A 15,719-nucleotide genomic window follows, 5' to 3' on the forward strand; every position below is an offset into this window, starting at 1 on the left:
CCAACACTAAACAAACGAAACCTCCTACCATTACTCTCAATGGCCAATTAAGCAAAGCCAATACACAACAAGACCAACCATATAAAAAGCGGGTTCTGCAAGACATAAGGTATATATATATATATATCTTCATTCTCTATCTCTCGCTTCTTACCCACGTTCTGACTTGAGCTCCAAAACGATTTTACAAGTGTCTCCATCAACATATTGCAACGATGAATAAAACCCATAATTGTCCAAAGAAGAACCCTCAAAACGAGAAGGACCACCATATCTTACCACTCCTCATTCTTACAATACTATTCTGAGTGATTTGGTCACAATAGTTCACAATTTTGAATTTTACAGTAATTTTATTACAAATATTAAAAACAAAGAATAAAGAATCAAGTCTAATGATGTATATTGCTGGACCACTTGTAGAGTAGTCTACCCTAAAACGGCATTCATGTTAATGTTATTCATCCATGATCCATGTGTGTGCTTGGAGTTGGAGCTCAAATAAATGAATAATAATGAATTTAAAACCCCTCCAAGAGGAATGGTGAAATGCCGTTAGACGCCCTAATTCCCGCTTAATCCTGAAACTCTCATTTTAAACTAAAAAGAAAAAGAAAAAAAGAAAATCCCTCCAAGTAAAATAAAAAAACCCTCCATCTAGATCTCAAAAAAAAAAAACAAAACAAAACACTCGGCGCTCCTCGACAATTTTCAAATTCGTAACCCCGCCAATTCATTCACCGTCTCCCTCCTTCACTCTCTCTTTCTTATATCTCATCTCAACGGTCTCTCTCTCTCATCTTCACTCCCTGTTCGATTCGATTCAACCTCCTCCTCCCTCCGCCGTCGAATCCATGGCCGCCGCAGCACCGCCGTCAGATCCCGCCGCCGCATCTTCCAAGCACCACACCTACAATCGCAAGCAAAAATCCCTCGGCCTCTTATGCACCAAGTAATTACTCTTCTCTTCCCTCCCTCTCTCGCTTCTTACCCTCATCCCTTTTTCCCCCAATTCATTAATCTAATTTCAATTTTCTCGTTACCGCAGTTTCTTGAGCTTGTACAATCGAGACAATATCCACTTGATCGGTCTCGACGACGCCGCTTCCAGATTAGGTTACTCTCTCTGCTCTTGTTCCTCTGATTTTTCTCCTTCTTTTGATTAATTGGATCTGAAACTTCACTGTTCGGTTGATTTTCAGGGGTTGAGAGAAGACGGATCTACGATATAGTCAACGTTTTGGAGAGCATTGGAGTTCTCTCAAGAAAAGCCAAGAATCAATACACCTGGAAAGGCTTTCGCGCAATTCCCCTCGCTTTGCAGGAGCTCAAGGTAATTTCAATTTTCAATTTTCAATCCCAGTGGTTCGTTGAAATTGAATTAGTTTTATGAAGTTTGCGATGAATTTTCAGTTTCTGATGGTTTATTGATTTGTAGGATGAGGGTTTAAGGGAGAAATCTAGTGACTTTGATGGTGGTAATGACTCTGGAAAAGTGAGTGATTTGTGTTGAATTCTCTATGTTTTGTTCATTCACTTCGATTTTTTCGTTCTCAGAAGAACAATTACTAGGTAGGGTTGGGGGAATTAATGTGGTTTTATTGATCTGTTTTTAGGTGTCAGATGATGAGGATGACGAGGAAGGATTTGGGAACCCCAGTACTGGAAGTCAGAATGAGAAGTCGATGTCCAATTCCACTCTTCCCAGATCTATGAAAAATGGTAACTTATTTTAAAAAACACAAAACCCATTTGAGATATATGAAACTGTGTTTGTCTTTTGAATTTGATTGTGAATATTAGTCAGTTTGATTGAGTGTTAGAATGATTGTATAGCCTTCAGAAGCTGCTGCTGTTGGTAGCTTACTAGCTTATAATTTACATGTTCTGTAATGTGATGCAATTTTACTTGTTTTTCAAACATGCATTAGTTGGTTTATTCACTGTTCTTTCTCTTTGTTTACCCATTGAAAATCCAAGTGTAGGAAGAAGCTCAACTCCTTTCAAGTCTGATTATGTGATTTTTAATAATGAGATCTGTCTTTCCTATGTGAAAAATGTGAGAAAAATTAGATGTGTTCGTCAGTGTTCAACAGAAAGAAACGCTAATGCAAACACTCTTCTAGATTAGAGATTTAATTTGAGGAAATGTATTTGTCGACAAAAATTTAAATTATTTAATTCAAAATAATATCATATAAGAATTATAGGGTAAATTCTTCACTCTTTGGAAGAACATAGTGTATCTTCTCAACCTCTTTTCTCGCCTCTTAATATATTGAGTAGTCTGTAGTCTTCATCCAAATATTTCAATATTCTTTCAAACTTAAATTTTTAAAAATAACAACACTTTAAATATTTCAATTTAATTTCTCAATATTGTTTTTTAAAATGCATTTAAAGTGTTGTTATTTTTAAAAATTTAAATAACAACACTTTATGTTGATTCATCTAAACTCAGACTTAAAATGCATCCCCTAAGTCAAAGGTTTATTTCATCAAGTTGTTCAAGTTTTGAGGAATTTCTATTCTCTTTTTGTAATTTAGTGATATACACATGAATATAACAAATTTTGAATGTATGATACGGTTAGTGAATGATACAATGGAGGGAATTAGCATGGAAGTAACACTAATTCTGATTCAGAACATATTTTATTTATTCGATTTTTCTAATATGTTTTTCAGATAACCGAAGGGAAAAGTCTCTGGCCCTGCTCACTCAGAATTTTGTGAAGCTCTTCCTCTGCTCCAACGTAAGCTTTACCAAGTTTCTTGTACATTCCAAGTTGATGTTTCTTTTAATTAGAATCAAATATAGCACATATGTTAAAGTAGAAGTTAAACATGACCCCTCTACTCTGCAGGTGGAAATGATCTCCCTTGATGATGCGGCGAAATTGCTTCTTGGGGATGCCCATAATACATCAATAATGAGAAGTAAGTAATACAATGATTCATCGCTGATTTGACCAAGGAAGAAGACTGAAACTTTTTAACTTATACTGTTCCCATTTGATCTTTCAGCGAAAGTTAGGCGCCTATATGATATTGCAAATGTGCTATCTTCCATGAGCCTTATTGAGAAGGTGATTGTTTCATCTCTTTTGTTTGTTTGTCTATTTATTCATCTATCTATATTTACCATGAAATTGGAGTGAGAAGAGTTTTGGATATCCTCCTTCTTTCTGCATTTATTTGTTTAATGTTACTGTGTAATTTGGCATATTCTTGCCATAGTCTTATCATGATTCTCCAAATTGATGCAGACACATACAAAGGACACAAGAAAACCAGCATTCAGGTGGCTGGGTTTGAAAGGGAGGACAGGGAATGAATCAATTAGCACTTCAAATCTCAACGAGTCTAGGAAAAGGGCATTTGGAACTGATGTCACAAACATCAGCTTTGCTAGGAATAGAACAGATTTATTCATGAATGGAGACTTCGGCCAGAACTCTAAGAAGCAAAAAATTCTGGAAAATGATGGTGTCCTTAGTCAGGCAGATAAAAGCAATTTACAACAAGACACCAAACAGACTTATCAGTTTGGTCCTTTCGCTCCAGCCTACGTATCCAAAGCTGGAAACTCTGAGAACAGTAATGTGAAGCAAGTGCATGACTGGGAGAGTCTGGCAACTGCACACTGCCCTCGGTATCAAAACCAAGGTATAACATTTTGGACCAGCTTCTTTTTTCTCATAATTAATTTTAAAACTACTTACATAATTTTCTCCGCGGAGTAGTAGAATTTTTTTGCATTAAGTTCAGTGTTGATTAAAATCGAAGGATACAATTTATCTTTGCAAAAAACAGTCCAGGCATGATTTTTTTTGGCATTGGTTATTCATCGATTGTTCTAGTTTGCACAAAGTGATGTCCTTCGATGATAATTCAGGAGTTAAGCTGATTGATTACAAGCCTATTTTAACTAGTATAAATTGGTTTAATTACTGATATGTTGCTGAAAATTTAACTGATCTAATGCTTGATTCACTTTTGATGCAGCTTTAAAAGAACTTTTCTCCCATTACATGGAAGCATGGAGATCGTGGTACTCTGAAGTTGCTGGGAAGAGATCAATACAAACTTTGTAGCTTAACTCCAGCAAAGTGAAATAGTATTCTTTTCTGATGGATGCATTTTCTCCATGCGACAGCTTTAATCACTTCAGCTCTAAGCTACCATTCACGGATTTTTTCACCGTGATGCTTGGCCTATATCAGCTTAGGCACTTGTTGCACATTCTTGTATTACCTATATTTATGATAGAGTTTAGTTTCAACCCTTTATTCAAAGTGAAATTTAGTGGTTAATTCCAGTAATAAAATTCAAGTGATGTTTTTCTATACGTGTAAGTTGAGATATTAGATGAGTAAGTTCCTCGCGGGAAGCATAATCAACTATAACATTGGGTATTCCCAAAATATTTAATGTAAGAATGAGAACTTGATCAATAGGTGAACTCAATATAAACCTGAAATTTGCAATTAGAGACGGCGTTTTTTTGTTGCCTGCAGCCGTTGCAGATGCTCACAGTAACAACTTTTCCACATGCCCCTGCAAATTCATTCACCCCGTAGCATGTCTTCGATTTCTCAGCTGATAACACTGCCATTCTTCAGTTCATTCCACTTTTTAAGATGTTGCTTTAATCCAACACTCTTGCTCGTTATAAATTGTCACATGATGTCTGTATACATCTCATATGGGAATTTGATTTTTTATTTCCATGGTTGGGTTAGCAGTGGTGCTTGCTTGATTTCCCAGGTAAAAGATGATGGCGAATTGGAGAGGGGACGAGGGTGATGGAGATTCAGTAGTGTTAGAGTGCAGGGAAGGGGAAAAACGGATCTGGTGATTGTTATCTTGGGTGGTGGTGGAGCCATGACCACTATTGTGAAAGGTAGTGTAAGAGTGTAGGGAGGCCAAATTTGATTTAACATTTTTGAAGGGACCAAAACCAATGAAAAATTTCATGTGGACATCCCTTCACCTGACTAGGATCAATGAACCCAACATGTGGGATGATGATGTAACATTCGGATCGGACGATTATCCATGCTATAACAATACAAAGTCTTTCCAATGTGATTTTCCTCACTTAAGCAATTATGCTCTTGTTGAATTTCCAGGTTTGGAGTTGCTATGAGCTGAATGCCTGAAAAGAAGATGCATTTTGTTGAATTTATAAAAACCTCATTAACTGCATAGTCCCCTACATATATAGCCTCATAACACCATTCCTTCTAGTGAGAGATGAGTTCAATCCTGTTTCCCTCTGCCTAAAAACCTTGCCAGAAGCCGCTCTTTATTCTACTGTTGGGAATCATACAAAAAATGTCAAATCAAAATAATAAGAAATCCCAATGTTCTTGCGACATCCATGTGCCAAAGTTCGAAACACAAAAAAATGTAAAAAAAATATCTTTTAAGATGATGCGTTATTAGCTTCATCTCTCTATAAACACACGGAGGCACAAAAGTATGAGTAAACTTTGTAAACGTGTGAACATCCTGGGTTCATTTAGTGTACACAAGAAAATCCTTGTGTAAGGTTGCACCACCCTAGATTTACCTGTTGTAGTAGGTTACTTTTCAGGTTAATTTTTTTTTAATTTTTAACTGATTATTAAATCTGGTTTAACATTATCTAATTTAGTTTCACCAAAAAACAAAAAAAAACCACCACCACCTTCTTACGATTCTTACTGGAGAGAGGAGAGGAGGAGAAGAAAGTGGCGGCCCCGGCGGTAGGAGGAGAGGCCGCGGTGGCACTTGGAGCGAGGCTCTGGTCTGAGGACCTTGCACTAGTCCTTCCTCCACCACTCCCTTCGTTCTTCTCTATCATTGTCATCATCGAAGCTTCACATCTCGTCGCACCCGCTCCGCCGATCTCTCCTTCCGCCGATCATCATCGAAGCTCTACCTTCCGTCACAAAAGCCACCACCTTTCTTCTTCAGATTTGGGTTCTTAATAACAAAGTCACCACCTTTCTTTCTTTGATTATGTTGTTGAGGGAGGAGGAGGGTTTTGCAGTGGAACAGGTGGAGAGAAAGTGGTCGGCGATGGCTTCAATGAGTTCTTCTCCGATTTTCCTCTCTCTCTCTCTCTAACTAAGTCTTTCTCTGATTCTGTTGTTGAGGGAGGAGGTATTGGGGTTGGGACTTATCTGGGTTCGTTCTACTCTTGAGGGAGGAGAATAATTTCTGGTCTTTATCACAGAAGCAGGAGAAAATGAAGTTTTTCAAATTGAGAAAAACTTTGCATCAAGCTGTTCCAAAAGAGAGGAAGCATTCAATTGGTATGAGCACCCCCAATAATTCAAATCAGTTTCGTCATCATAATCTTCCAAACTCAACAACTTTTGGGTCACAGTTACACTCATTGCAAGCCACAATCAATGTTGTGCTATAGAAATGATTCACTGATTCGAAAAGGAGAATATGGGTATGATTGAAAAGCAGCAAAGATTCAAACTTGGTAAAAAAAATGAAATGGGTCGTACCAAAAAGCAGAGAATTGAAAAGGTGAATAATGAGGAAGAGAATTAGAGATTAATTTCTGGTGATTTGTTTCTTGAATTTTTTGGTTCTAGTGATGATGTTTCTGGGTATTTTTTGTGGGGATCATACAATATTCATTGTTTGTTGTTGGGTTCTAGATGAAGGAGGAAGAATGGGAAGAGAAGAACAGGGTGGAGTTGGTGGTGATTGGTGGGGGAGGGAGGAGAACATCCGATGGTGGTGGTGGCGGTGGCAAATGTGGTGGAGTCGTGGAAGTTGAGGGGAGGAAGGGTGGTGGAGACGAGAGGAAATTAACATATGAATTTGAAAATTAAAGAAATATAGGTAACTTGGAAACTTGCAATAGCAGGTAAAAATGAGACTTGTGCAACCTTACACAAGGATTTTCTTGTGTACACTAAATGAACCTGAACATCCTATCCTCTATTTATAAATACATAAATGATGGCTCTAGCGCAACACTCCCATGCGACTAACCCTAATTCACACTATTACTTATAACATTTGGACTCATCCAATGAATGAGACTGAATAAGGCAATATAATATTTTCTAATGGGCTAGTTCTATGTGTGTGTATTTACATGTATTTCTAGCATATTTGAGTTGTAATTTTTAAATTCAAACAACAACAAGATCATAATGCATCTTTCAACAATCTTCGATTTGAACTTGAGCTTGATCAGATATATAATTGTCTTAATTGCATTATTCGTCCCTGATCTATACCTCTTGTGCAATTTTGGTACACCGAAGACCAAGATGTGACAATTGGGTCCTACCGTCAGTTCTCCGTCTAAATTGACATACGTAGCATTCATTAATAATGACGCGTCATTGACACTACTGTCACTCGAATTCCAAATAGGTCTCTCCACGTAATTAAAAAGGTGGAATTTGAAAAAAAGAAAAGAAATTGCAATGGACGTTCTTCAACCCTTCTTCACATTTCTCAAACTCACCCAAAACCACCCCAAATCTCCAGACTCTTCCATATGGCTCTTCCATTTTTTCGCATTGCCTTTTTCTGTTTTTTCTCTACGGTAAACATTGCTGGTTATGCCGAGCCGTTTAGAGAATGTAAACCAGTTTAGTGGACCTTTAACCAACCCAATGCAGTACCCCCTCTGGACCAACCAACCCATTGCGACAAGTCAGAGGTCCAGACTAAACCAAACCTCGACCTAAACAACCCAAAATGATTAAATTTGAGTAATATTAATATTAATTATTTAAAGAAAGAGAACTCAAATACTGTTTATTGAAATGTCCGCACACTGTTATTTTTTACACTTTTTATATTTTATATTTAAAAATATTTTGATAGTGCATGAAACTTTCTCTTTTTATATAATATTAAAAAAATTGTAAATAAACTCGCGTAACACACAAGTATTATATATAGTTTATTATCATTTACAATTTCATTTTTATGATTCTCATTTAATGATATTCTTCTTAAAGAATTCCAACTAATTTGAGAAAATCATTTGATACATTAATATACTCCTTAATTACTTGATTTTTATTAGAAGTTACTTTTTGTTAATTTATTATAACTTATTCCTTTACTACACGAGTAATTAAAATTAATTATTTATGCTTATTCCATAAAATCATTGTTGACCATTCATTTAAAATTAAATTATTTGTATTAATTTGTACCGTCTTTTGCTTATAAAAAATTTTTTGTGCCGTCTTTCAATGAGTGCACCCCTATATATTTAACCTTACACACACAATAGTAATGGATATTCTCAAAAGAAGCCTGACTTGAATTTACCAATATTATGGCACTGCTCTTTTTATTTGTTAGTTTGTGCATTTCATGTTGTTTAGCGGATGCAGATATCAAAAGTCATCTAGATAAACATCAACCTATGAGAAATGATTTTGACTGTGTAGATATCTATAAGCAACCTGCTTTTCAACATCCTTTACTCAAAAACCACAAAATTCAGGTAACTATGCTTATTGTTGAAAATTATTTATAAGGCTAGGTCACTTATCACTTGATGTAATATGAGAGATCAATTGATTGAAAAATGATACATGGTTGTCTTAATCTTTATAGTTTTTCATTTATTTTATGAGGTTCAAAACATAAAGAAATTAAAATTCATCAAAAAATTTCATTTATATATTTTATGAGGTTTACTTTATCTAACCTAATGTCTTGTTTTCCCATTGCAATAAAGCTTAAACCAACTTTTGAGACAAATGTTGTGCGAAGAATATCAAATTATACTGATGAAGCTGTGAAAGACGAGAACTTCACCAGAAGATGTCCACCAGGAAAAGTGCCTATCCACAAAAAGACAATGAGACATCAAATATTGGAATCACAAATTAAAGGTTTTCATCAAAAAACCCAGGATTACCCATACCACCATGTAAGTGGATATTTCAATCACTAATAGATATACTATATGTGAGTTGCACGTATTTACTTATAATATTTTATAATGATGGTTTTTAAAGAAATTTAAATTATTTTAATGTAAATATATATATATATAATATTTAAGTTTTTTAATTAAAGATAATTGTATTAAAATATTTTAGTAAATAACTATTATTCTAAAAATTATATTGTATGTTGAGAAGGCTTCTTTTTTTTGACTCCATTTGAATTCAATAAATATTTTCTTTCGAAATAATTTTTTTTATATTGTCTTCAAATATGTTTTTGTTTCAAATGAAGTACATCCTCCTTAATTTTACCCTTAATTTCAAAACATCAAGATTTGGTTCTTGTAACCAACCTGCATGACTTTTTTTGGTACTTTAAGTAATAGTCAATTAGGATTCTCTTTTATGTAAATACTTAATATTTATTTTTATTTTTTAATAAATAATTAAAATTAATAAAATACAGTTATTTAATAATAGACAGTTAGCTTTTACCTTTGGGGGAATAAGTAGCTCCCAAGGTTGAGCTACTCTTCTTTGTATTTGTACATGGGTTGAGGCACCCCTTGTGCCTCATTTGTCTATATATCTATTCACTTTGCTGATAAAAAAAAAAAAAGAATAATGTAGATGGAGGGTTAGGGTTCAAACCCTAAGCAGAGATATTTTATACTAATTTACTAACAACTAACATTTGCCTATAAAATAAATAGAGTTTACCTTTATGTAAATGATTATTATTACTCTTTTTAATAATTAATATGTATTAATTAAAATTGAAAATTATTTAATAATTTATTAATTTAATATTAAATATTATTAATTTAATTTACAACATGAAAACATTAAATTCTCATTCCTTATCTTGATTTAAAATATTCATTCCGAATGTTACTTCTCTCAAGTGATAATATATCAAATTCATAGCAGTATCATCATTTAAGATTACATTTAAGCGAATAATATTTTTTATTTATATATTAAATTTGAAAATTTATTGATTTGTAAATTTTTATTTTAATTTAGATTTATTTATATTATTTCAAATTTATAATATAATTTTTATTTTAAATTCATTACAATTTATATTTTAATTATTTAAAAATGTATTTTTCTCATGCATTATACAAGTTAAAATACAGTTTTTTTTAATCAAATTTAATATCAATAGAAATTATGCAGCAAAGCATTTGACTAGTTACAAATCAAATGCAAATTAAAATGTAGAGTCTAGAGTTCTAAATAATGCATTTTTTTCATTACACAGCTTGTTCACTTAGATACAACTCAAGATTTGACGTTTCGTGGGGCAAGCGCATCAATCAGCTTGTACAATCTATCTTTACAAGGAGATCAATTTAGCATATCTCAAATTTGGCTTGGAAGTGGTCCAGATGAGGAAATTAATAATATACAAGTGGGATGTGGTGTAAGTTTTTCATTCTTCAAATTGTCAAATTTAACTTATATTACTAGTTTTCTATAGGGTGAATGGTCACTTTGGTCCCTAAAGTTACAGGCGTCGGGCAATTTAGTCCCTATTCTAAGGAAATGTAGCCCGTAGTCCCTGAAATTGGCAAACGTCGATCATGTTAGTCCCTGCCTCTGCTCCCGTTAGTGAACGTTAACGGAGACGATGATTTGGCACGTTAAGTGCCTTAATGGACTTGCCACATGGATTTAAATATTAGGAAAAACTTTAAAAACTTCAATTTAGTCCCTGACCCCAAATCAGAAGAGTTTCAATATCTCCATCATCTTCTTCCTCCTCATCATCTTACCCAGAAAAAATAATTGAACATGATAAAAACTTTCATTTTTCTTCATCATCTCATCCATGAACAGATCATCAAAAAAAAATTTTAAAATCATCATCTTATCATCTTCAACATCATATCATCATCAAACCCAGAAAACAAAACCTCAAATCCCAAATCCAGATATTCAGATGCTTCTTCAAGCCCCAAATCCCAAATCATGATCTTCCTCCCATCTCATTATTTTCTCCAATTTCACCAAGCCTTTGATCAACAACACTAATGCCCTCCTCCTCCTCCTCCTCCTCCTCCTCCTCCTTGTCATCCTCGTCGATATCATCGTTCTTTCGCCCTTGCTTCCTCTCCTCCTTCTCGCTCGGCATGGTCATGGAGGACAACTGTGAGCCAAGATCTGCGCGCCAGAACTTTCTTGGCATCACTAGTAAGGTGCTTATTTGAACCTAATGCCTTCACAATATGCCTTGTTGCAGCAATCAAATTCTCATCCCTTTCCAGCTCCGAGATCACATGCTCAGACTCCTCAAAAGCCATGGAGAAGAAGAACCAGACTTCAAAAAAGAACAATCACCAAAACCAATCCTTCACCTCCAAAATCAAGATCAAAACTTCCTACTCCAGAAAACTCAATCAATAAATCCTACACCTACCCAGAACCACAAATTACTAAAACAAGCTTAGCATGACTCACCAACCAAATCCAAAAACAAAATTGCATATGGGTGAAAAGAGCAACCTTCTTATCCCTGCATAAACCCAAAAAAAAGCCAAAATCATAGCAGAAGGAAAAAAAACCACTTTTTCATCAAAGATGCAAAGTAATACCGATTAAATAAAGATCAAACACAAATACAATAACCCAGATGAATTGTATGTCAGTTGCGAGTTGAATGAGACAAGAAATTTGAGGATTGGAAGAAGCAAAGTGGTGGTCGGATTTTGGAATTTTGGGATTTTTGGTCTGTTCTAGGGTTCTTCTTCTCTTATAAGGATAAAAGGGACTAAATTGAAGTTTCAATGTTTCCCCCCAATGTTCCAATCCACGTGGCTAGGAGAGATGCACACTTAACGTGCCAAATCATCGTCTCCGTTAACGTTCACTAACGGGAGCAGAGGCAGGGACCAATGTGATCGGCGTTTGTCAGCTTCAGGGACTACGGACGACATTTCCTTAGAATAGGGACTAAATTGCCCGACGCTTGTAACTTTAGGGACCAAAGTGACCATTCACCCGTTTTCTATATTAATTTTATCCGATCCATGTATATGTTTTCATTGATTCTCTATCTTGTTAATTCTTCAACATGCTAGGTATTTCCAAATTTATATGGAGACAGCCAGTTACGACTAACTAGCTATTGGACGGTAAGAATTTCATGTCAATGTATTTATATATGAGTAAGAGTTTATGAACATATATATGTTAAAAGAGTTCAAACATGCATATACATATGAGTTTTAAATACTATGCACCAACAACACAATTTTTTTTACATAATCATCTAATTAGAAAACATTAAACTATCATGTCAAACATTTTTATTTATAAGTTTTACCAAAAAAATAATTACACAATTTTAAACTGACTACGTATATACATAAAATCTTATTGTTTTTTATTTGGTACATCAAAAAGATAAATTGTACTCGTAAGGAATCGATCCCTGGACTTCCCCACCCAACTCACATGTCTCCTAGCTCTTACCACTTGAGCTATTATTTGGAGAAAAAAATCTTATGTGTTTAATTACTATGAACTGATAATGTAATTTTTTTTCAAAGTTATTTAATTAGAAATCATCAAATTAACATAAACATTCATGGACATATGTGTATTAATTGAGTTTTATGTATATGCATAAAATTTTATATGTTTGTATGTATACTTAAAATTACTTAATTTTATATGTACTTAATTAAAAAAAATACATGCAGGCAAATGGTTATAAAACTGGATGCTATAATGTTAATTGTCCGGGTTTTGTGCAAGTCAGTCCAGATTTCGCCATGGGATCTACCTTTGGACCGACAAGCACCATTGGATCAGATTCTTCTGGGAAAGTTGATTTGCTTTTCAAAGTCCTACAGGTAAATTTGAATAAGTGTGCTAATTATTACACTACATTTGCTTCATTGGGAAGTTAACGATCTCTAACTGTCGTCTAAAATTAAGTGTGATTTTGATATGTGTATATGATTTTAACAACCCTACGTACAGATACATGTGCGATTGATTAATCTCAAATATGACTAATTGTTTAAATGTATATATGCAGGATCGAACAACGGGTAATTGGTGGGTAATCATGGGTGGTAATAGTAACCTTATAGGGTATTGGCCTAAAAACATATTCACTCACTTAAAAGATGGGGCATCTTGGATTCAATATGGTGGTGAAACCTATACTACTCCTAATTTGACGAGTCCGCCAATGGGTAGTGGGAGACTGCCCCGGGAACATTTCAGAAACGCAGCTTACTTTAGTAATATTAAGATTGTAGATTCAGATTACAATGAAGTTGACATACAACGTGAAGACATGGAGACTACTATTCTTACAAACCCAAATTGTTATGATCTCTTGTACCAAGGTTACCAAGGCAAGTCTCACAGACAAGCTTTTCTCTTTGGTGGGCCAGGCGGTCAATGTGGGCCATAATTATATTCAAAGTTTTATTTAATGTAAAACAAAAAATTATATTGAATAAAATGTTGATTATGATTTTATATAACGATTCACGAAGGTGATACCATTGGGGTCTGATAGAAAATTGCACAAAATCATCTTTACACAATTGATAGGATGTCCTATCCTTGAATGAGTCTTAAATGTTGTCCTTGAAACATTCATATATACTCCATCCGTTCCTATTTAACTGTTCACTTTGAGTGGATGCACACATATTAAGGGTGTGATTAATTTTGTTGATTTTTAGAAAAAGTGACGGTTATTTTTCTATTTTACCCTTTAAAGTGTGTGTTATCTCTCCTCATTTATTGTACTGACAAGGACATTTATTGTAAAAACATCATTTAATGCTCTCTTGAAATGTTAAGTAGACAGTTAAATAGGAAAAAAAAAATTTCTTCAAAGTTGACAGTAAAATAGAAACAGAGGGAGTAATAGCTTAACTCATTACATATAAAAATAAAGTTGTAAAGTATTTGAATAATATAAAATATGTAGAGATAAATAAATAAATTTTATAATTTTAGTAATAATCAACTTTTTAATTTCATTTCATTCCTTTTATATTAGGGGTAAGAAAGTCAACGTAAGTTGTGGTACCACTGACGAGATACTTGCTGTAGTCCAAAAATGGATTTTGTCAATTTGCAAACGGTATCCTTTGGGTCTCCTGACACAAAGTTTCGTGGTTGTACCATATAGATTGTCTCATCAATGTTGCCATTGAGAAATGTTGTCTTGACATTCATTTGATGGAGATCCAAATCATAATGTGCAACAAGATCCATGATTGTCATAAAAGAGTCTTTCTATGAAACCGGAGAGAAAGTCTCTTTAAAGTCAATCCCTTCCTTTTGAGGATAACCCTTAGTCATAAGATGAGCCTTATATCTCTTCATATTACTGTTAGAATCCCGCTTGGTCTGATTATGTGATTTTTAATAATGAAATCTATCTTTCCTATGTGAAAAATGTGAGAAAAATTAGATGTGTTCGTTAGTGTTCAACAGAAAGAAATGCTAATGCAAAACACTCTTCTAGATTAGAGATTTAACTTGAGGAAATGTATTTGTCGACAAAAATTTTAATTATTTAATTCAAAATAATATCATAGAAGAAAATTTAGTGTTAATTCTGAACTTTTTGGACGAAGATGGAGCCTGGGGGTATCTTCTCAACTTCTCCTCTCGCCTCTAAATATATTGAATAGTCTTCATCCAATTATTTCAATATTCTTTCAAACTAAAATCTTAAAAGGGAACAATAATTAAAATATTTCAATTTAATTTCTCAATATTGTTTTTTAAATTTTATGTTGATTCATCTAAACTCAGACTTAAAATGCTCCCCAAATCCTAGTCAAGATATATTTCATCAAGTTGTTTAGGTTTTGAGGAATTTCTCTTTTTTTTTTTTGACAGCAAACATAAACATTCCATTAATCAATAAGAGACATAATGTCTTTAAGTACAAAAGGTTGAATACAGAGAGGAGTAAATCCAATCCATACTCTGTCATCATTATCCAACGAGAATCTAGATAGATGATGAGCCACCATGTTTGCATTCCTACTGATATGAACAATAGAAAAAGAAAGAAAACTATTGGACAAACTACTTATATCTTGCAGAACATATCCTTGATAAGTACTATGTAAACTCTTATGAAGCGCAGCATCAACCACCCTCTTGCAGTCTGATTCCACAATCACTGATAAAAAGCCATGGCTTAGTGCAAATTCAAGTCCAAACTTAAGAGCACACGCTTCAGCATATTCCGCTCCAAACCCAGCTGTGAGCACCCTTGTTGCAGCAGCTACTACGTTGCCATAATGATTTCGAATCACAGCTGCTAAACCCCATGACGAACCCATGCCTGATGCATCCACACTAATCTTAACAAATTGATTCGGAGGAGCTACCCATTGCTGATTCATTCTCACAGCCACACCCGAAACCCCCTGCTGCAATTGATGTTGCGATTGCTGATAAGAAAACAGAGACTCCATAGCATGTGATACCACATCAAGTTCAGAGGTATGTTTATCATCAAAACATAAAGAATTACGGGCACGCCATATATGGTAACAAGTTGCTGCCAGGATTTCGCCTACTTCCAATGGAGCATTCAGCAATAAATCACGACACCAATCACTTACACATTGAGATGCTTCATCTGGCCACTTGAAACCCAGAGGCGACACAAACCAAACCCTGCGCACCCAAGAGCAATCCCTTAACACATGTTCCATAGACTCCACAACTTGATCACATCTTGGACAGAATATTGGACATCTTACACCACGATTCCATAGT

General features: G+C 34.5%; 2 protein-coding genes across 2 annotated transcripts; both read left to right on the forward strand.

Moving 5' to 3' along the window:
• The first annotated feature begins 408 nt into the window (after positions 1-408).
• On the forward strand, positions 409-4,349 carry LOC130715872 (E2F transcription factor-like E2FE). The gene is made up of 10 exons (XM_057566022.1): positions 409-952; positions 1,049-1,116; positions 1,203-1,333; positions 1,439-1,495; positions 1,617-1,722; positions 2,689-2,756; positions 2,868-2,940; positions 3,028-3,089; positions 3,270-3,669; positions 4,009-4,349. The coding sequence occupies exons 1-10, from the start codon at positions 855-857 to the stop codon at positions 4,095-4,097; spliced, it is 1,152 nt and encodes a 383-aa protein (XP_057422005.1). The 5' UTR covers positions 409-854; the 3' UTR covers positions 4,098-4,349.
• Positions 4,350-8,698: 4,349 nt separating this feature from the next.
• Positions 8,699-13,374, forward strand: LOC130712991 (uncharacterized). The gene is made up of 5 exons (XM_057562798.1): positions 8,699-8,920; positions 10,207-10,368; positions 12,026-12,079; positions 12,650-12,802; positions 12,991-13,374. The coding sequence occupies exons 1-5, from the start codon at positions 8,699-8,701 to the stop codon at positions 13,372-13,374; spliced, it is 975 nt and encodes a 324-aa protein (XP_057418781.1).
• The last annotated feature ends 2,345 nt before the right edge of the window (positions 13,375-15,719 follow it).

This window comes from Lotus japonicus, chromosome 4, assembly GCF_012489685.1.
Source record: "Lotus japonicus ecotype B-129 chromosome 4, LjGifu_v1.2".
Taxonomy (NCBI): domain Eukaryota; kingdom Viridiplantae; phylum Streptophyta; class Magnoliopsida; order Fabales; family Fabaceae; genus Lotus; species Lotus japonicus.

Coding starts and splice junctions, on each gene's coding strand:
- LOC130712991 (XM_057562798.1), top strand. CDS start 8,699: ATGTCTTGTTTTCCCATTGCAATAAAGCTTAAACCAACTTTTGAGACA. Junction 8,921..10,206: donor AGGATTACCCATACCACCAT/GTAAGTGGATAT, acceptor TTCATTACACAG/CTTGTTCACTTAGATACAAC. Junction 12,803..12,990: donor TGCTTTTCAAAGTCCTACAG/GTAAATTTGAAT, acceptor GTATATATGCAG/GATCGAACAACGGGTAATTG.
- LOC130715872 (XM_057566022.1), top strand. CDS start 855: ATGGCCGCCGCAGCACCGCCGTCAGATCCCGCCGCCGCATCTTCCAAG. Junction 2,757..2,867: donor AGCTCTTCCTCTGCTCCAAC/GTAAGCTTTACC, acceptor TCTACTCTGCAG/GTGGAAATGATCTCCCTTGA. Junction 2,941..3,027: donor TAATACATCAATAATGAGAA/GTAAGTAATACA, acceptor TTGATCTTTCAG/CGAAAGTTAGGCGCCTATAT.